At 35.2% G+C, this 22274-nt stretch overlaps 4 protein-coding genes across 10 annotated transcripts; 1 reads left to right on the top strand and 3 right to left on the bottom strand.

Annotated features, from left to right (window-relative positions):
- Window positions 1-1704: 1704 nt before the first annotated feature.
- LOC124308123 (protein Smaug homolog 1) lies at window positions 1705-7760 on the bottom strand. Of its 4 annotated transcripts, none has more exons than XM_046770504.1 (9): window positions 7616-7760; window positions 6072-6472; window positions 5609-5927; window positions 5237-5502; window positions 5004-5114; window positions 4537-4908; window positions 4286-4445; window positions 3910-4174; window positions 1705-3813 (listed from the first exon to the last, which is right to left on the bottom strand). In XM_046770504.1, exons 2-9 carry the CDS (start codon window positions 6283-6285, stop codon window positions 3649-3651), a joined length of 1872 nt encoding a protein of 623 aa, XP_046626460.1. In that variant the 5' UTR covers window positions 6286-6472; window positions 7616-7760; the 3' UTR covers window positions 1705-3648. The 4 variants fall into 4 exon arrangements, with proteins under 4 accessions (XP_046626460.1, XP_046626462.1, XP_046626464.1 ...); XM_046770506.1 differs by having other exon boundaries at window positions 1705-3810; XM_046770508.1 differs by having other exon boundaries at window positions 5013-5114.
- Window positions 7761-7852: 92 nt separating this feature from the next.
- On the top strand, window positions 7853-11590 carry LOC124308122 (uncharacterized). The gene is made up of 11 exons (XM_046770503.1): window positions 7853-8027; window positions 8198-8542; window positions 8773-8918; window positions 9108-9315; window positions 9388-9589; window positions 9663-9783; window positions 9866-10025; window positions 10106-10437; window positions 10524-10600; window positions 10734-11072; window positions 11242-11590. Exons 2-11 carry the CDS (start codon window positions 8230-8232, stop codon window positions 11285-11287), a joined length of 1944 nt encoding a protein of 647 aa, XP_046626459.1. The 5' UTR covers window positions 7853-8027; window positions 8198-8229; the 3' UTR covers window positions 11288-11590.
- Window positions 11591-12228: 638 nt separating this feature from the next.
- Window positions 12229-13316, bottom strand: LOC124308133 (protein yippee-like 5). Its single transcript, XM_046770521.1, has 3 exons — window positions 13097-13316; window positions 12809-12999; window positions 12229-12692 (listed from the first exon to the last, which is right to left on the bottom strand). The coding sequence occupies exons 2-3, from the start codon at window positions 12967-12969 to the stop codon at window positions 12503-12505; spliced, it is 351 nt and encodes a 116-aa protein (XP_046626477.1). The 5' UTR covers window positions 12970-12999; window positions 13097-13316; the 3' UTR covers window positions 12229-12502.
- A 424-nt stretch (window positions 13317-13740) lies between these two features.
- LOC124308124 (uncharacterized) lies at window positions 13741-20922 on the bottom strand. 4 transcript variants are annotated; one of them, XM_046770511.1, is made up of 8 exons: window positions 20674-20922; window positions 17970-18164; window positions 17317-17769; window positions 16983-17170; window positions 16753-16875; window positions 16574-16681; window positions 16207-16496; window positions 13741-16043 (listed from the first exon to the last, which is right to left on the bottom strand). In XM_046770511.1, exons 1-8 carry the CDS (start codon window positions 20698-20700, stop codon window positions 15964-15966), a joined length of 1464 nt encoding a protein of 487 aa, XP_046626467.1. In that variant the 5' UTR covers window positions 20701-20922; the 3' UTR covers window positions 13741-15963. The 4 variants fall into 4 exon arrangements, with proteins under 4 accessions (XP_046626467.1, XP_046626465.1, XP_046626468.1 ...); XM_046770509.1 differs by having other exon boundaries at window positions 13741-16046; window positions 20674-20921; XM_046770512.1 differs by having other exon boundaries at window positions 13741-16046; window positions 16753-16824; window positions 20674-20921.
- Between the last annotated feature and the right edge of the window lie 1352 nt (window positions 20923-22274).

Raw genomic sequence — 22274 nt, 5'->3', positions numbered from 1 at the left:
ATACCGGTTTATTATTTTCATGATTTTCGATTACCTCCGTTTGTAATTTTTTATTGATATTTTATTTGATGAGATATTAAAAATCATGCTTATATCATAAGATTGTAAGTCTTTTCATATTAGGTTTTTCTTTTCAAATTTAGATAATTCTAAGAAATTCTGAAAAAATAGAAAGAAATTTTGGGCATTCGAGAAAACAACATCTCATATTTTGAAAAATTCACAACTCGTGAACAGGTGAATAAAAAAATTCGAAGAAAATCATGGAGCTCTTTTTCACAGAATGCAAAAAGATTTAAGACATTAGGACCAAATTACAAATGTCACTTCTGATGGTAGGTTGAGTTTGCATGGAATTCTCCATACATATATTGTATATATATAATATATGTGGCGGTATGTATACTGTATATATCTGCGTGGATATATGTATATGCATGTGTAATAATTCATTTCAATACAATAATAATAATATTAATAATAGTAGTAAGAATAATAATGGTCGCCATTTATGTAAATGATTGAGAACACTGTCGAAATGAGACAAAATCGTTGCTCGTAACATATTTTAGGCGGCTACGCAACTAAGCACTTTTCTTCCGTGCATTACACGTGATCTAGGATCATTAATCTAACTCGTGGTTATGATATCGTTGAACGAAGACTGTTTAATAATATTAATAAAAATAATAATATTAATGATAATGATAATAATAATTATAATTATAAAATTTACAAATATTAAGTGAAAATATCCGACCAGTCAGCAGTGTGGTATCATTTCATATACTTTTTTTCTTTTTTTGCAAATAAAGTCTCTCACATTCTCTGTTTAGTTAGGTCCTGCCTTCATAGATTAGTGTTTTTTTTTTTGTCGATTACTTATACAATGACATAATTAATTGCAGAAATAGCATAGGAGCAGTCTTCTTCTTTTTTTTTTTTAATATATTTTCTTCTATTCTCTCATGTTTACAGTATAATAATAATAATATGTATTGTATACAAGACGTCTCGTTCAAAATGTAGGATGCACAGTTTCATGATAAAGGAGAAGAAAAAAAAAATAATAATAACAATGTAGTTAGCTGATAGAACGTATCGTTTGACTAGCTTTTAATCATCTCAGAACTCGTAAATATTACAAGTACGTGTATTCGTGCATGTATTGTAGTATGTGTGGGATTGCATATGTATACATGTAATGAGCCCGTTTAGTGTCATCGAATTTCTTGATAAAAAAAAAGATTTGCAATAATTATATTAATGATAGTTTAAAAGAACCAAACGAACAAACTGAGTGTAAAAATTAAATATTTCATTCTAATTTTCCTATCTCAAATGCTTAAGTGTACTCCAGAAAATTGCTCGGCATAGCTCTGCCAATAACTATTCTCACAGCACTGCAGACCAATTTCATCGCAGTACGTAGCGACCAAACATTATTTTTACTTTTAGCTACTGTTTTTCACCATAACCAAGTGAGAGAAAATTACCTACAGTTTACAATTATTCTAAAAACTTCAATTCGCTACGTACTCAGCAACATCCTAACGACTCTTCTGTGTACTCTCCTTCATTTGTGCACTAGTCTTTATAAAGAGATAGCTTTTGTTACATGTCAATAGTATCGACAACATCATACTTGTCAAATAATTTTTTTTTTTCAAGTTTCTTTTTTGTTTTTTTTTTTTTTTTTTTTTCAATTTTTTTCTGTACTTGTTTTCGTCCACTAATATATAAAATTCATTCAATGCAGCCCACGGATAGGCGTGTTGCAGGTAATGTCAATGTCAGTAGTGTGTTATACACTTTAGATTTCAAACCACCCATCAATCATTATCAGACGAATGACGTTATAGAAACGTAAATCATGCACAGATATAGGTGCTAATTATCCATTAACAAAGCTGTACCAACAATTACCACGTAACCTTACGTTGATTAATATATAATAGAATATAATGTTTCAATCAATTAGTCTAAATTATAAGATTACTTCCTTTCTCTCTAATTCTTTTAATTATTTTGACAGGTTTTTCCTTCCGCAGTCTTCCAATTGTTTCATTCACGCGTACGTAGGACGTTAAAGAAAGAGAAGTCTCGCTTAGTCAGGATATAAGTTTTTTTTTTTTGTTTTTTTTTTCATTTTATGCTTAGCTACCGAAACGCGTGAAATTGTCAGTCTTTCGTTTTTTTTTTTTTTTTTTTTTTTTTAATCATAGTGAATGATTCAATCAACTAATTAGTCAATTAATTATTTACTCATCGATTTACTTAATTAAGAATAGCGTTAGTAGATTTTGTTTGGATGAAAACATCGCTAAGATATCGTCGCGAAACGCCGTCTGTTTTATTATCATTAGATGATTATTGAATTTAAAAAACAAGAAATAAAAATATTCTTTTTATACTCACAACTAGAATCAGAAGCGACAGATTTTAAGCATAAAAGCTAGACTGCATTGCAGTGTATCCCCTAATTTCCAGGTATTTCAAAATGTATTTTCTTAATGTTCTAGATTGAGTCAATGATTATTAGTCTAAACCTTTTATCGTTGGATAGCATTTGTCACATATATTGCTACTAACTATTCATCACTATATAAAGTTTCACATGTCAATTTCAATTGTTGTCCTTATCTAAGAGTTTATAAAAAAATTCATCAATTAATTTTCAGCATAAAATCAAGCCTAAAGCGTCAAATATGACAAACACTATCATCGAGATGCAAATGACATGATTCTTTGGACATGCCAGCAATCTAGCTTCACAGTCTCATCCCACATAATATAAAATTGTGTGTTTCTTCCAAGAAGTTGAAAACACAGTACTTAACACAATGCTGCTAATATTCTACCGACAGTCCGACTGAAAAAAATGGGGACTTGCACATTATGGTGCAGATTATTAGGGCTTCAAGTATCAAATTCTACAAACACAAATAATAAAAGTTAAAATCAGTCCGTTGATTAAAATGAATTGCATCACGCAATCGCCTAATGCTTTTCAGCGCTTAAAATCAGAAGATTCCATTTCCCGAAATGGATAACACAAAACAATATTGCAATATAACGCACAGCTGATTTTTGTATTTTACAATTCTTTTTTTTTCATTTTCATTATTAACATGCGTATGGATGTATATATGTATGCACATATATTTGTACTATATACATACATATATACACATATGCCGTTATTATATACGTCTATATAGTTTACAGTAAATAGATAGTAAGGGAAAGAATCTATCTTTCTAATAGCATTTGGCTTGCCAAATTCTGTCGATTCGTAAATAATACAATTACAGTGTAATAAAAATATGATTTACAAATAATGATGAAAACCCGTTCACTGTTTAAGGAAAAAAAATTGCGATTCCAACAATTTCTGTCACAAATTTTGGACATTTGTACAATTATCATATTTGAGTGGGCCAGTACGCGTCCGTTCGTGCGTGCTTATTAATTAACTCTAGCAACTATTTTGATCAGTCAGTTCAATATTACTTTATGAAATGAGCTACCAAAGTAAGACACCGCATCATTAGTTAATAGATTAAACCGTAATACTAATTAACTACGTTATAGTAATAATCAATCATAATATAGACTTACTACTTTTGCGATGATGATAATTACGGACTAGGCCTCACCGAAACCGCCAATGGCTTGCTCAGTCATTCGCAGGCAGAGAGATTCAAGGCGCGAATTTATTTCAGGATCTGTTGTCTCCGATGGACTCATTGAGTGGCTCAGAAAATTATCTCTTGGAGCGCTGTACGTGCGTTGTAAACTTTTTTGCAGCTGCTAAAATTTACAAACAAGTTGAACAAATTTTGGTCTCTACTATTACATTTTATGCTAGACAAGTCTTCCTTCGAACAAAATGTATAAATTCCTTACCTCCAAACTGGTTTCCTGTAAGCTAGGTCTTTTCTCAGCAACATGCAGCGGATGCAAACTGTTTTGAGTCTGAGTAAGGCTCTGATTTTGATTGTTCTGAAGGTACGGAGTTGAAATGCTGTTTCTATGTGGACTCAATGCAAACGTGTTGCCGTGTGCATGACCATTGTTAACATGGGCCAAATTCAGACTCGGCTTTCTATTGTGCGGATTATGCTGCGAAGGGTTACAATATCTTCTGTTGTAGCCATAGTTATGCTGCCACCTGTTGGTTGGAACGCAATAATATGTATTACGTATAGATGAAAATTCATGATAAAAATATACAAAATAAGAAAGAGCCCTCAAGTTAATTGTTTACTTCACCCATACTTACTTGGGAGTGGGTCTGGGATTTCCAAGTCTATTGCGCCACTGCTGAATTTTTTCTTTTTGATTAGGAGTAAAAGAGTCGTGCTGCAAGACCTTCTCCAGAACAGTAACACAGTTTAGCAGTATCCCTTCATCCATGCTTTCTAAAGCCAAACGACTGCACACTGCGAGCAGAAAATATAAAAATTTCGTTACGCTATAAATTAACATACCTGAGACTTTTTTTTAATGAACATATCTGCCAAGTATACATACGTTTACCCATAACTTTGGTGAACTGTGCCGGAATATCTGAGGGATCATTTTCTTGACTGGGTTTCATGGGCGTGGCTATAATAACTTTCAATTCATCCAATGCATTAGCAATTATGCCTTGCCCGTGGGAGAAGGAAGCTTGTTGGTTAGACTCCCGATTTGGTTGAAGTAAATCTCGTTCCAGTGCTAACAGAGTTGGGTGGCGTTGCTGTAACTTGGCAATGGATAGTGCCAACTTATGTCTGGCACCCTTAGTCACACCTTGCTCGGCCAATCGTTCCTCAGTGAGCTCCAGCATCTCCTCATAACTCAAAGTGGTAAATAAGTAACTGTACTTGTGTAGTCTCAACGTTTTCAACCAAGCAGCTACATCTAATATGATACGGAGAAGAAATAACAGTATTAATTGACATCCGCAAAAAAATTAAAGCTGCTATACACATGGAAAAGGAATGAAGCAAACACACCTTTCATACCACTGGCCACTGTTCGTGTAGATGCTTCGTCTAAACGGCCTTCACTGCCGCTACTAGCACAAGAACTTTGGGGGCTGAGAGGACCTAATCCAAGTAAACTTCCTGTAGAAACGAACAAAGAAAATTCGGTTTTTATTAAATACGTTCCAAATTTCGAACCACCTGCTTGGCCACAACAAACGAAACCACAGTAGCCTTAATAGATATACATCGCGACGAATTACCAGCATGTTCGCCAGACACGCTGAAACTGCGTGGCTTGTGCCTGTTCATGGTAGTTGTATTATTCGAACGATCAACCACATCTAGATGATGAGCAGCAATTGGTGGTGTAAGACTATTTGAGCGACGTTGTCTAGCGACAGGAGATGGATACTGTAGATTGAACGTAGATGTTGGATGAGTACCAAATATGTTAGATGATTCGTTCTGCTGTTGCTGTTGTTGGTGCTGGTGCTGCTTTGCGGTACGTGGCCAAATGTTATCCCATCTATAAACACAGAAGAAACTACTTGAAATACCTTTCAAAGAGCACAATTTTTACCATTTATTTCTCTAAGGATACAAAAGTACGTGAGATTGTTCACGTGATTGACCTGGGAGTTGTCGTGGTGTATTCTTCGAGGCTGTGAATAGGGGGTGTGCCACTGATACGTTCTTCAAGGTGCCTCAACCACTGGGTTAGCGACCGCCTATCTTGACTTGTTATTGCTGGATGAATCAAGGTGTAACTCAGGAGCTGTTGAGTCTGCTCCGTGTATTGTCCAGTGCTGACACAGTGACTTACCAGCTCTGGTATAGCGACTAAGTAACACTGCTTGCACTCTGAATTTCCGGGACGCAGCAGCGGAAGATGAGTCAAAAGTTGATTAATAGCAGTCTCTGTTGTTTCAGACAGCAAAGAATTGATGAACCCTGTAATAAAGCAATACAAAAAATGTTAACGGAAAATAGTAAATATACCAACATAATCATTTCAAAGTAAACACCCAAATCTGATCGATTTTAATTCTATTTTAAAACTGAAAAATATAAATCTTTGTAGCAAGGATCATTTACCAGGACTGTTTGCATTGAGCTCTTGCGAATTTAGCTCGGAAACAGAATGGAGCGAATGTTGCACAGCTTGGGCCAAAAATCTCGCTTGCACAGCTGGTATGCGACGCAATAAAGCGTAGAGAACAACTGTCTGCTCGCATTCATTCCATTGAGAAAAAACGCGTGTCAGCTCTCCAACCTGTTCGCAAAATAGGGCGCCTGGAGACCACTTCATTATGCCCCCCACTTTGTGTAAGTCTTGCCCGATGATAACGAGCGAAAATTAATGATGCGTCTGTATGTATGTACGCATATACTGATGTCGAATTATATAAGTATTTATATTTGTATTTTCTCAGGCTTTGGAAGCCGCTTGATAGCTCAATTCCTAAAACTATTTGATCAATATGCCGTGCCAGGATCTGAAAAATAAACAAGAAATACAAATTAAAATTCATATTTCAAGAGTAATAACATATTTCGACGTGCAAAAAGTAGGGGTCATCAGTATTATTTACGAATGTGAATGTAATATTGAAACAGATGCTACATAATGACTTTATGATCTGCTAAAAATTATCTAATAATAAAAATCAGGTAACATCTTTATAAGTTACCTTATTTGTGGTATTTTTTTTTGTTATGTTTGAAAGTAATTTGTATTCTGAGAGAGAAAACTCATTCATCTGTCTGTCATCGAAATTTCATGAAAACAGTTTTTCTATATCGTTTTAATAATATTATTAATTGCATTTACTGATATACTTGCGTCGCAATCGCGAGAAAAAACATTTCAAAATGATTAAGAAAAATATAGGAAGGAGAGGGATATTTTTGGAAAAAATAATAATCGAATGATATTTCACCAAACATTCTTTCCTGACTTTAGATAAAGACGTGAAATATCGAATAACGCTATTCGTACACAGAACTGCAGTAAGAGATTCTGGTTAACCTCAACAAATACATATACACGTACATACATCGATAAAAATGTGCTGAGGTCAAGTTTGTTTACCCCGTATATTTATAGCCTTCCATTCTAGGAGTGTAATGGCATCAGAAATTTACGCACCGTGGCCGTAGTGCGATAAGAGAGGTTTATCAACTTTCTCTTCGAAATATGTATGAAAAATGGTAGAAGAAAATCTTTGAAATATCGTAAAATAGATAAAGCACGAACGCGTCTGGGGAATAAGATCGTATTTCGAGATTCTCCGGGCGTTGAATTTATGTTGTAGATACGCAGAGGGAAGATAAAAAAAAAAAGAGAGGACGAAGAAAAACGAGAAAGAGAGAAAAAAAGACAAACATTACAGGACGGTATTATTAGATAAAATAATCCGCTCGCTAATAACAAAATCAACAATAATTATTATCCACTGAAGATATACGTATTAAAAACAATGATATACTAATCATTGTTATACGTAGAAAGAATTTACTGATTTTCATCAGACTGTTTTCTGATTCGGCCATTAACGCGATGGAAACATCATTTTATGGAATACCAGCTTTGTTACTTACTAATATCTTAGCCTATGGAATGCAATATGAAAGTTTACCGTCTCCCAAGTAACGAGGATAACTGATTTCACGATTAATTACAGAAAATTCTCACGAAAATAGGGTATTACAACATTTTAGGCGTTTTTTGTGTCTGCCGACTGGCCTACGTGACCGCACTAAGCAATTGATAACTTTAGGGCAGCCATCTTCTCGTTTACATTCGACGAATTGAAACCCGGAATTGAAGAGATGCTGTGCACCAGCCAATGAAAACGTTCGAATGCCACAGGAGCTTGCCTGTCTTCTGTCACGTAAAAAATTTACGAATTTTACTCCGTGAAGCCGTATTGTCGGCTCGTAAAATATTGTTTTCTTATAGTACGAGCCTCAGTGGTTCAAATCGGTGTCTCCAAGACGAAATGTGCTCTTCAATACGCCTTATTCTCATTAGAAACAAATAATTTTGAGGTTAGTGCCCAACTGTCAAAGTTTGAATTAACACCTTCATTTTTTTTTATGTACACAATATTTTCAGTCTATTTACCTTGTTCTTGCCGCCTTTCACACATTGTGCGAATACCTGATAAACGGGCATATTTACGAACGAATACCCAATGGCTTCATTCTTCCGATTTCAGACTCATTTCACCTTTGATCAGCGTTTTCAACAATGTCGCATGAAATATTGCATCTTCTATGCAGCCCCATGAAGCTTGAGCGAGATCAGGCAATATCTGAATTAAATAAAACACTGCCAGCTTCGAGCCAAAGTACTGTGCAACAATTCAAAAATGCCTTAATTGCTACAGCTACAAACAAAGAGGCGCCGTGGGAGACAAAATACGGCTGCTTATTAGGCACTAAAATAGTTGTTAGTTATCTTAACATAGAAAATGAAGACGATCAACTATTTATAAATAAATATAAGGACACCGCTCTGCAGTACCTAGTTGACGATGAGCCACGAGTTCGAATAGCCGCCGGTATGTAATTTGAAACTGTCGCTTTGGCTATTTGCCAAAAAAGTATTTTTAATTCCTTGTAATAGTATTCAAAATACCAACTGTCATTTATTTTAGAATACATTAGAGGAGCCGCTTTGCAATTACTTATTTATTTAGTTTTTTGTTTTGTTTATGTTTCGTTACTTAGCATACCTAGCACATTTACCTTTTTTACTCGCAATAGTATAATGCTAACTTTCTGGTCACAGGGGAAGTACTGGGAGTACTTTGCGCTAAAGCAGGCCCTCTCTTGTATTCTGAGATAAAAACATCCCTTGTTAATCTCCTATCGAGTCAAATTGATTCTCAGAATACAGATCAGCAACAGATTATGCATAAAATTGCATCCAGCTCGGTGAGTAAAGCTGTAGTAAGATAGTAGCCAGTTAATTACCTTACTCTGACTCAATAAAAATCAGGAGGAACTTGTTATCCTCCGGATATTCTGAATTCAATTTATTAACACCATTAGAGATATAAATTGTTTGCCCTCCGATTCTTATAATACGCTAAACAGAGTTCAATCGACATAAATGACCATCAGGACACAGGTGGCTCGTCAACCGCTTTAGAAACAACTTTAAAATGTCTACAAAATATTGCTGAAGGATGTGGTCATGAATTTCAACCATTCATTGACTCTGAGATGTTGAATTTGGTGTTTCGGAGCACCAAGCACTCCTGTCGTTTTGTTAGAGAAGCTGCATTTTATCTTTGTGCTTCTTTAGTTACTAACGCAGTGGACGAATATGGTAAGCGTCATTCTCTGCCAAAATCACAAACTGAAATTTAAAGAAATTCAATCATAAAACATTATTTGCTAGATTATGGCGAGTGTGACAACACTGTTATCAATACATATGGCAATGAGTTTGCCCATAATTTATCATCTGGCCTATCGGACAACTGGTCGCAAGTTCGCTTGGCAGCCAGTGTTGCAACTAGAAAGTTTTTGGTTGCCTTACCTATGGCCAAGTCTAGGGAAGCATATTATCCTGAACTTTTACCAAAGATTTGTTTAAACAGGTGTGAAATCAAGGACTTACTTTTTTCTACTCAGCTGAATTTCACAATGCCAATTCAAATCTGATTGTTTTAGGTACTACGTAGCTGAGGGAGTTAGAAATTATTCACAAGAAACCTGGAGACAAGTTACGGGTCCCGACGGAAAAGTGCTAGTAGAAAGATTTGTGAACGAAACAGTCAATTATTACATAAAGGTAAGTTTTGTAAATTTTATACATGCATTTTAAAGCACGAAGTTAGTTTCCTCACAAACTGATAATTTATTTTTATATTCAGACAACAGAATGTGATAATCATGCAGTTAGAGAGGCAGCTTGTTCATGTATCGCAGAATTAGCAACAAAAATTGATTCAGAATGTGTTCGGCCACATGTTCAGCGCCTATTATCTACCCTTGGTATTTGTTTTCAAGATGATTTCTGGCCAGTTCGCGATGGTAATATGTTTTAATACTTGTCCCGTTTCCATAATGATTCAAACTAATGTTGAATATTCAATCTTCATATAAAATTTCAGCTGCGTGCTTAGCTTGCGGCAGCTTGATACAGTCTTTTCCACAAGAATCTCAAAAGGCTCTTCCCACTTTGTATCCTATGTTTTTTCGGAATTTGGAAGATCCGATTGCAAGTGTGCGCCAAGACGCAGCTATCGGACTAAGTAACACAGTCAGAGCTTATGGTGCTTCAGCTCTGGCTGAAATTCAGCCGAGAATGGTAGCGGGATTGAATGGTGTCAGAAATCAGCCAGACTCTAGTCTTCTATTTTCAGAGCCTAACTCTAAGCTAAATACAAATTATACAAGTACTCGTAAGTGTCCGCAAGTTGCAGATCCCACTGATGATGTACCAGTAAGTAAAAATTTCTGGGCATACACACTAATAAAATGATGAGTTTTTTCGCATCTGGATATTCTAACAGATGAGTTTGTTCACAGATGTATGAACATAACAGAAATACTGACTTGGCTCACGTGAGGCGTAAACCAAGCGAGCCATGGGAGCTAGCGGATGGGTATTTAATATTTATTCTACTACAAAATGCCCAAATTATTACGATATCAAAAAAGTTCAATAATCTTTATAGAATTTCCTATACCATTAGTAGATTTTATGCCATATTTACGACTGAAAAAAAATGTTGTTAGGTGTTTACATCTACTTGGAGAATTAGCAATGATTGGAGGACCTGCATCAAGCGTAGTGACTGAAATTTTACCGCTTCTCGCTGAAATTTCGAAGCTGCGTCACTACAGCAATCATTTGCAGCTTCTAGAAAATTTGTGCAAAACACTTCCTATTATTTGTACCAGCATTGGCAAAAAATATACGAAATCTATAGTGCAAGATTTCTTTGATTCAATTTTCTATGCACTAGAAAGTGAAAATGCACTCACATCTAGTGCTGCTAGTCAATGTTTAAATACATTGAGCTCCCTTATTGGTCCCTCTATACTGCGTGCAAAGGTGCAATCATACAATCCAAGGTAAATGTTTAATTTATTTGACCGAATGAATTGCTATCACTAACGTTTTAAAGCACCTCTCTTATCTATTCGTCACTTGTGACATCAATGCCAGATGCTTGTTATTATTGTATTAAATAAAACAATTGTTGCTGTTCCCAAATAAAATCATGCACCATTATTGTTTCAGCTATCTTCATCATTTGGATGCAAATATCCACATAGCACCGTTATAACACCAAAGTTAGACAAGAGAAATTTATACTGAACTGACCAAGTTTAGAATTATAAATCAATTTTCAATATCAGACGTATAATTGCGTGTATTTGCTTTGTGAAACAAATTAATTTATTATACGTTTCATATAATGTATGTGTGCTTTATGGCCAGAATTTCAAGAGCGCCTTAAGAATTTCCAAATCCATCGTCAATTCATACAATTTTAATAACTGTATATCTATCAGCATGTTCCTGTTTTACCTCTGCATTCTACGAATTGAATTTTGTAAACTTTGTAAATCTTGCTTAATAAAAAATAGAAAAAAATCGACTCTAAAAATTCCAATTTCAATATTCATATTCTATTATTATGTATTAGAAGCTGAAATTTGGAACTTGTTTGTCATATCTAAAGAAATATGCGATCAATGTGAAGGATAAGATCCTTGGGAGAGAGAGCGAGTAAAGTTTAAACTTAATTTGGTGCTATAATAAATTGGATATGAAATATTCTATGGATCGTATTTTACGCAAATTGCCACAAATAATTGAAATAAATATTTCGAATCGAACAAAATGCTTGCATTAAGATTTACGTTTATTTCCATATACATACATATATATATATATATATATATATATATATATATATATATATATATATATAATATATAATATATATGTATAAAAACGTTAATAAATATAAGTCACTTTTTCAGGTCTTGTATCTTCATTTTCTAAATTTTTGTTCTTTCCAGCATTGTTTGCTCAGAAACTTGAATGATAAAATTAAGATCTGTGGCTTCTGAATAGTTACTGTTTTCTCAAAACGCACTAGGACATCCTGTATTTAATTTTAAACATCAAATTCTGACAAGAACTCAAAGTGGAGATAGGAACCCAAAATCCTCAGTGACAGATATGTTACAGAATATCGAAAGAAATCATCACATTTTATACTTGAATCAACTTAAACTTTATATATGTATAAATATAATAGTGAACATACAGTTCTAACTAAAGTCAAACAAATATATTACAGGGATGGATGCTTGCTGCCACAGGTAATACAGACTAATATCAATACAACCTTCATCGCATTGGCTAACAGCAACAACCCGAACAAATTTTGTTAGGGTAATGATGAATTTTGAGGAATATATCGCCAAATAAAGTTTCTCATTACCTGTGACGCTCAGCACCATTTTTCTCGCAATTGTGGGCTCAAATATTAGATATTCTCGCCCATTCCATCACTTTCAGTGACAAGCGCTCGCTCTAAGATGACCCTGCCTTCTTTGTATCGCTGGTTGTCATCCGTTGCAAACTCATATACCCATCCAAGTTTGGCATCACAATTTTTGCAGCTAACATCACGCACCATGTGTCGACCCGTTAGCATGACTCTGTCCTGTACCTCGCTAAATATTATTCAATCAATTAGATTCTGTAATCTGACATTGAAAATATTTTGTTTTTTCATACATATCATATAAATCAAGAAGCTTCAAACACCCCCATTCTATTGAGCAGTTACCTGTAATTGAGGTTTACCACTTTATTAAACAAAAAGGCTCGTCCGGTCGCCCCCGTAAATCTAGTGCTGATTAATTGGCTGCGATTCGTTAGATTCGTGTCGCAGGAAGCGCAGGAGAATAGACGAACGCCTCCGATATGCTCGAGGAATATAACCCCCATCTTATTCGAAACAATCTAATTCCAGCTGATCTGTAATTGTAAATAAAGCAAATATCAAGTCAATGGAGGGGGGCTAAATAGCCGACACACCGAATGTAAACAAAGTCAGCGAATTGAATTTACCGACCTTCTTTCGGCCTCTGTCCAAAATTATAATATGCTCCGCGAATAAGTCTCGGCGGAACGATTTCGACTGATCAACACTTCGTCGCGTCGAACTTACGACTGCGAGGAGTCATTGAAACTGTTGAGGAATCCCGAAACGATTCCAAGCTCCGTAGGCCTTCTCGAGAAACAAAACCCGCACGACGAGCGACGATGTGTCATGGCTTACAAGATGGCGACAGAATTATTTTATTCCCGTTACATACTTCGAGATATCTGCGGAATACTGCAGATGGCAGCATCTCCACTGTTATTTTCCTTGGTCAGCTGTTTACGAAGCGCGTTAAGAACAGCTGATTTTGACAGATAAATTAGTTTATTGCGGATCTTTGATAACTTTCAAGCGTTTTAGATCTTATTATATACCGATGAGACGTGCATACGAATTTTAATGTCCGGTTTTCAATCGATCAATTACAGCTGTTACTACCCGTAGACAAACATATTACTGAACTTAGATAATAACAGAATAAATACGTATAAACAAGTCATTTTTGGTAACGTTTTACATACGCTTCAACTGTAATTAGTGTTCAGAAGCATGTGACAAAATTGTTACATCAAAATATCATATATTTATTTATATAAACAGTATACAATATGCTACAAGTATACAATATATATATATATGCTTGTGTAAATTACATATTTTAAAGCTAGTTACACAGATTTTGTGCTGTAAAATTCGAAAAATTTCAATTTCAAAATACCTCATCTTTATCTCCTTCTCCCTTGCGACTAAACATTTTAATCCAAATACCCGCTTTCCATAATGTTTGAATAATTCGGCAGATCGTAATAGCGTTTTTTATATAGTATGTAGATTGAAATACAAAGACCGAGAGATATAAGCTTTGAGAAAAAAATTTTTTCCAATCACATTAAATGATGTTGGTCATTGTTTGTAAATCGGTACATTTTTTATCTTTTCAAGGCACGTTTCAAATAGAATAATACATATCTCCTGATAATCATCCAACAAAAAATTATTAACAGTTGATAGCGTCAAACGTTGATTGAAAAATACTAGAAACAGTCAGCTTCGTGGCTTTTATTGGGATTAGGAATAGGGAAAGAAGTGAGAAAAGGAAAAAGGAAATGAGGGACATGGCAGGTATAATCAGGTATCTGTAGAGGTAGGCCCACTGAAGCTCCACAAAAATTAACCAAGGTTGACTGTTTTCACGTATTCTTCAACATAACACTTTTAACAATCTAGAATTGTTTCCAAAATTAATTTTTTGTTTTTAACACAATTAAAGAGATATAATTGATAGAAAAATATAAAACATTAAAAATTCCTTTTAGCCAAAATCACAGACAAGTCTCTTACTTTCTCCACCAGTGCCAACAAACTGGTATCCACAAAATCTTAATTCTATGTACGTTAGTTGATATAAATATTATTAATATACATTCAAATATATTAGTTTTAGTAGTCTTATCGTTACAAAATATATGTAAGTATTCGTACATACGCATGTACGTACGTATTGTAGGGTTGGTTTATACATTTTGATTATATCTTTTTTGTATTTTTTGTTGGTACTGTTTGTGTTGTTTTTCTATCGAAAACAAGAATATTCCCCTCATTTTGTATTTATTTTTCTTTTTCCTGTCCCAACTGTAATGGACTTCGTAATACTGTGTGCCAGCTATTTGCAATGCGTACACCAAACGTTTACAGAGTACAGTCAGGATAATTTATATAGCTGTTACATAATAATAATATTTCTCATTATCATCATAATTGTTATAGTCAACAGTACATAACAGAAACGTCAGAGATATTCAGTACCCATTAGATTTAGTTACGGTCGCAGCAATCTCAGACAAACCGGACTAATTCCTAATATTGAAAAACCTGCTTTCAGAATGGATCTCATCTTCCGTATAAAATTTTTATATCGTATGGTGTATTTGAATATCTTATTGAACTCTTTCAAAAGATATCTATTCATAGATATATACATATATATTCTCGCTATATTCTATATTCACTAATTAACTATACTGTTTAAGAAAACGTCAAAGCACCATGACATCCGGCTAGTTCGTTTAGATACCGATCGTATGGACAGAAAACAAGATTGGGTATGCACATATATGCATTGCATAAATGTTCGTTAGCGTTTACTATGTCAATAAATAAATTTTCAACACGTATCAGTTTTCTTGTTTCTTTACCAATGCGGACAAAAATTTTCGGAAGAGTGAGAAAGAGAAATCTGAAAGAAAATATGAAGCTGCAGATAATCACAAGAATCACATTTAAAATTCAAACCAAATATCCATACGAATCTGGTATCGTTAGAAATCACATAAACGAATAGTAAGAATTGATTATCAATGGAAAAATAATAATGGTATATAGTGTTAGGTACATGCTGCGGTAATAACTATCGTATAAATGTAGCTCGTATTAAAATATTTAAAAAATATCCCTGTTTACCTATACTATACGGTCACCTACCACTATGTGTATATAAACATAATTTCTTATATTAGGTTTCATAAATTTAATGGGGCATAATAGTGTATCAATAATGACAATAATAATAACGTTTATATGCGTATATGTATATATAAATATATACTGTAAATATACCTTGAAGGAGTTCACTCATTCTCACGGTTCGAGCCAACTCACAGCAGTTGATGCAAGGCACAATGTCACCTTGAGTGGCTGGACAAGATCGCTTCGAGAAATATTCACAGTACGTATATATTTGTATGTGTGTAGTATCAAATTACATATTTTGGTTGTGTTGGGGGTTGTATTACGTTAAGTTAATTCAAACTCTCATATAAAGTTTGGAGGAGGCATTATTATTTTGTGAGTTTGGTTCGGTCGGCAGCAACTGCTGCAAGGCAGGCCAGTGCACCAAGGTCCGGAGGTGTACCCCATTCTACTGGTTTAATTAAATTTGAATGAAATTTCTTCACATTAGAACAAAATTATGAGCTACCATTGTCGTTAATAAGTCAACTCATAATGAAATTATAAGGTATTCCATAGTGAATTTAACTGATTTTTAAAATACTATACTTGAACATTTTTTGAGCACATACCTTTACTGTCTTGGTTTTCACCGCTTTGAACTGCACAGCTTGCTCCAGCATTACGTGTGATGCTTTGTTTTCGTGCTTTTCGCTTTTGACTCCCGACCAATAACGCTCTTTCTGATACGTCATTCGACTGCTTAACGGTTGACCAGTTACTGTGTTCGTGACTCAAATTATTGTGGTTTGATTTTTGTAAGATCTTTTTCTTCTTGATACGCTGCTGCTTTTTCTTTTCTTGGAATTCTTCTAAACTCAGAGATGGCAGCGCCTCTATTTTTTTTTCTAAATTAAAATCTCTGTGAAAATATGTCATATTATTAATAAATCGATTCCTGAAACAGTTAAAAAATCTCTTTCAAGTGCTCTTACTCACTCAGCCTTGAATCTTTTGCGAGGGGTCCAAGTTTCATATTGCATTTGACCACCTGCTTCTTCTGTCTCTGTTTCTTCTGGCTTTGAAGCCTCGAGCTTTCCCTCGGCACTATAATCAGCAGTAAGAATCATAGGAAATTCTTGATGACCTCAATAATTGTATGAATAAAAAATGACTACCTTTCCACCAGATGTTCTAATTCACCTCGAGTACTACTGCCACCCTCGCTGCTCACGGAGTCAGTCTTTTCACTGAAATTTGAAGAAATTGAATTCCTCCTTTCAATTGTTTGTTCTTCGAGACTAGAAACAATAACGTTGATCAAATTTTTCACCTAACAATATCAACGGAGTAAAATCACAACCAGACGATCAGTCGAGACTAAAGTTGAACACAGAAATTAGAGTACCTGAGAAATTCAGCTGCTCTTCTTCGCCTAGTCTGTTGCCCAGGTGGCCCGATAGGTCGCGACTGTTCTGCAAGAAATTTCTGGTAACGCAATCCCTTGCAGGTTCTCTCTCCCCGAAAAGTACTTTCCTCAGGCGATCCTGCACCTTCGTAGTACAAATTATTGGCACTCTTCTCATTGTCAACAGCCTGTGTGCGAAAAAAGAGTTACTCGATATTTGTCTGGGCTTCAATGGTGACTTTTGGACCAATGTTACAGTTTGCAATAAAAGTTCCGAGAGGAAAGAGCATAAATTTTTTTTATGTATAACATCATCCTATAGAGTACAACTTACGATAAGTTGTTGATTATTGTTGTTCGATTCTCTCTTTTTCTCACCAAACAAGTTGATCTTAATTTCCCTTTTCTGACTGACAGGGTGTGGAGGCTCCGTACATCGTTTTTTTGGAGGTTTTGGTATGCTATCTTTGTTATCATTTGTAATATTATTTGTACCGTTTGTTACTGGCAAAATTTCTTCCGTTTTTATTTTTTGTGGGGTAAAAAGGGAACTGAGACCACCAATTTGAGACTCATCTGCCAATTTTCCAGGCTGAATCGATTGTCCCTCTCTCTTATCAAACGTTGTCGAATCTGTCGCGGAGCTGTTCAAATATTGGGCTTGCTGATCGCTCAAGTCCAATTCTTGTTTCTTATTGGTTGGTCGAGTTGTTAAAGTACGTAACGGCGGGGCAGGTAATTTATACCATTTGAAATCTGGATTCGCATTCAAAAACGCATCTTTGTACTGAAAGAAATAAGAAACCAACCGTGTTATTTCATTGAGTTTTGGCAAATAGCCATGTATCTATCAGTTAAATGTATTTTCTCTAGAAACTAGCTCAGCATAATTTTAACAGAAAAAAGCATTGGGCAAGGAACAGCTTAAATTTATATCAGTTATTAACAGCTGCTGAATTTTTGCTCTCCACTTATCCTATCTCCTACCTCTTGCGCAAGATCGGTGTAAGAACGTTTCTGATCAGGTTGAAGAGTTGCCCACCATTCGCCGAGCACACGAGTTACCGCACGATTCTCTAAATGTGGAAAGCCAATTCGCACCGCGCCACGATGTCGTTTGCAGAAAATTAGGAATGCATTCATCGGACGCCTTGCATGATGCGCTGGCTCCCTTTGATCCTGCTGATCAATGCATGAAGTGTTAACCTATTTCTTTACCCACTTGTTACTCTTATACATGAGTTAAAAATTTATCCATCAGCAAAATCGTTGCTGACTTATTGTTTGAAAATTATTTGCAAAAATTTGTTACATCCATTTTATTTAATCTTTTTTTCATAATACTTATTTACGATACGTGAGAAATATTTGATACTCATTTTGAATTAAAACTTATCAGGCTTGTTATAGGGGAATAAGATTCCTGGAAATTCTATTAGAATATAAAATTATCTGCGAGTTACAACATAAATGAAACTTGGTGTCACTGTTTGGAAAAATAGTTCAATGACCTGATTGCAAAACATGTATCCAAGAAGAGAAATTCAATTTGAAATTTTCGTTCATGTCCCTTTACATCAGTCCACTTTGGGAATTTTCCAGATTTTGAACAAACCTGCTTTCAAAGCATTCATTAATAAGTGTAGAGTAGATACACTTTTATCAAGTATAATTAGAATTTTCATGCAATACTTATAATATTATTGTCTTGGATCTATAAATATACCTCGAGAGGAAAACATGATTGTCTTGCGCCTTGAAAAATAAGTAAGACACCTGAAACATCTATTAAAGTGTTAGATGTGGCACTATGGCTGGTAATAAAAAATGTCAAATATTAAATTATATTTACAAAACACAACCATTCTCATCGATGTAAATATAAATACCAAGGGATTTTTAGACGCTGATTTGTCATGGATCAAACCTATTAAACTACATTTTAATATAACAGAGTTCACAAAGAGAAAGTTTTACCGAGGTTGAGAAAATTCATGATTCTTGAAGTGTAATTACCCAAAGTAAGCATCGCTTGATACATTAAAGTGTATGTACTGATAAACTAAATTGAAACAATTTAGACTGTCCCTTACAATTTTATCCGCCATATGTTCGAGGAAAAAATTCAATGGAAAGAAGATCAAGACTGAAAAATGTAAAAAATTCCATGGGAAGATGTAAAACTATTGCTTGTACTCTTTTTGGAAAAAAGAAAACTTTTATTGTAGTAGAATGAAAGCAAAATTTTTCAGATGAAGGTATTGAATTAAAGAAAAAAATATTCAAAAATCTTCCTTAGATGTTTCCAGACATCTAAATACATGGTTGAGCTAACTGCTATTTTTATACCATGATTTTAATGCTGACATTAGTGGCAGCCTTCTAACCTCAATTGTTAAGGAATCAACAATATGGACAAAGATGTTTCCATTTTATTTTCATTTATAACGCACTCAACGATCCCCACCATCGTCGCTGGATATGTTTTCTTGAAGCTCATGATTCCATTACAGTTTGAAGAAATTTCATACAGACAGAACTTGGAAACCTGACGTCGTTGACAATCATGAGTTATTTAAAACAGTAATTTTCAAACTGACAGCTGCCGAATATTGTTAAGATACATATTTATTTCCAAATGACAAAAGTGCGAGGAAAGCATATGTGAGACATGAACTTCAAAAATCTTGAGACAGCGATCGGTTATCCGTATCTGGCAAGAGCATTTTTATTCAGCCTTCTTAATGCAGAGATGCGAAGTGGTAAGATTTAGGAAATATTGCAACTATTTTTAGTATTGGAGGTGATATTTTTTCAGTAAAATACAAGCAGACGCCCAGATACAAGGTTACCAAAATGTCGTTACTTCGTTAATTTTTTATTTTATTCCTGTGTCATGACTTTCATTCGCTTTCGAAAATTTCGTTTTACCGATTTATCGTAATATCAGTTCATTAAATATGGGACAATTTTGTTGGATCGATGACAGATTGTAGAGAAAATAAAGGAATTCGCTGAAGCAGTGTTTCTGTATTGTTGTTGAGTCATTTGGGAATATTAGGTGCTACAGAAACACCTCGGTCTTATTTGTTGGAGAGCTGGGATGGCGAGTAAAAAAAAAATATTGTCGAATTTGGGCGACGAAATGGGAGTGAAAAAGGTGGAGCCGTAATGTGAGAAATATTTGATCGTTCCCCGACGTTGTAGGTGTCGTAAAATAAGAGAAAATCCGTGACATATCGCAATGACAAAATGACAGCTGCTTGCAAGGAATGTAAATATCACGAATTGAATATCACCGATCTCGAATATACGTATATGTCGTAGGAAATTTTCATCAACGAGATTTGACGAGGTTCTGAAAACGAGATGTGGTAAAAGATCGGCGATTATATCCGCCCCGTATTCCAACGTACATAAAGTAATTCGCGACGATTGCTTGTTGGTTTTTATTTGTCAATTATTTCTTCAAAAGTCTCAAGGTTAATCCGCGCTCGCCTGTCGTTGCTTTATTTTCTGCGATGACACGGTACCGAATTCCGATGATTTTCACATAAATTGACCAGCCGATAAGACGGTTGCTTCGTCATTTAACCGTAAAATGTATGCGGGATTACGCGTCGTTTGATGATGAGAAAAATCAACCTTTGAACGAGCCAATTCTCATTTCTTAACGAGAAGAAAGACTCACCTCTTGACGTTGTTCGTTGGCAGCCATTTCACTAAGTTAGCGCATAATGTACTGCTTCGCAAAATACCGATAAATCCGTCGGTCTCGTTTATGAATTAAGACTTAGAGTTATTTCAATAATCACACCACTACCGTCAAACTTCCACAAAATATGTCCCTTCGTACTAGGACCGACGTTCAAACACTTATTATATAAATTCGAATGGACAAAAAAAAAAAACCTACTTCGCCCACCGAACGAACGTCAAATCCAAAGTGTTTTCGGGGACTTTGATGTAAAAATGTCTGTCTCTGTCCCCTCCGCTATCAGCTGATTGTTGTGAAAAGCTTCGGCCAATGCGCGCGCGTGCCGCTCAATTGAACGTTTGAAGTTGAAACTGACATTGCGAACGTATCTAGCGGCTCAAGATTTCGATGTAATTTTAACGCGCCTATTTTCCCCATATTTTTCATTTACAAATCACGAACCGTTTCGATTCCATTGACGATAAGTATTCAAAATAACCCTCAATTACGTACCTCGGTGGTCAATCGCACGTCAATAAAAATTCCTTTAATTTTCTCGCGGCATCGATAGTTCCGTCAAACTCGGTTTTTCTTCTCAACCGTTGATCGTCGTTTAACCCCTAAAACATGCCAAATTTTTCTACCGCGGTTGGACGAAGTGCGGCGTAAACGAACGGCCGATAATCCGACAACATGTTTCTACAATTGGTGTCAGAGTTTTATACAACATATGCATAATCCAATCGGTTGCACGACTCGTTGCAACACTTTGTCAATTATTGGTTTGATTTGACATTTGACATTGTTTGATTGGTAGGTGCTGCCGCCCTAGCGGCCAGACGACAAACTAATCAAGCTTCACATATTCACAGCTGTGTATCTCGAACGGGAATAAAAACGATACGACCACTATTTCGAGAATCGATTTTCACCGTTCACACGGAATTTGAATACATCTATCTAGCCTCCGTGACAAATATGGACAATAATGTCTTGCACGGTTCACTTAATTGTCCGTAGATTTGTACAAACGACAAATTGTGAACACTGAGCGTTGTTGTCCGCTAGAATATACGATATAAAGAACAAAAGTTACGGTTGAATAATGATTTTTTTACGTTCAAGCATCCGTCTCACGCAACGCCACCTCCTAGATAATCATTATATACACGCTCTTGGGCGTATAAATTGTCCACCAACACACGTAAAGCGGATTCGTCTTAACGACCATGTAATATTAATTAATTGATGTATTTCACATCCATCAACCAATTATAACAACTGAAATATGAAATCGATCGTTGAATTGGATCATCACCAATCCTCCAAACTTCACATCGAGTTTCTGAACGAATGTTTAAAAATCTCTATTGCATATCTTTACGAAAAGTAAACAAAATCCGGCCTGTTTGAGTGATAATTGTTATTGATTAACGCGTGTGTGGACTACAGTCTCGAACATACCTATGTTGACAATTTTTTATTTCTTTTTTTTTCTCACAAAGAGGAAAAAAACCCCCACAGTCGAGTTGATAACAGGTCGACGACGCAAAATTTTACTCGCAAAAGCGGGAATGAAATCCGTTGATTAATTT

Source organism: Neodiprion virginianus, chromosome 6 (assembly GCF_021901495.1).
Source record: "Neodiprion virginianus isolate iyNeoVirg1 chromosome 6, iyNeoVirg1.1, whole genome shotgun sequence".
Classification (NCBI taxonomy): Eukaryota; Metazoa; Arthropoda; class Insecta; order Hymenoptera; family Diprionidae; genus Neodiprion; species Neodiprion virginianus.
Note: the sequence above shows the minus strand (reverse complement) of the source record. Positions and strands in the feature narration are given on the sequence as shown.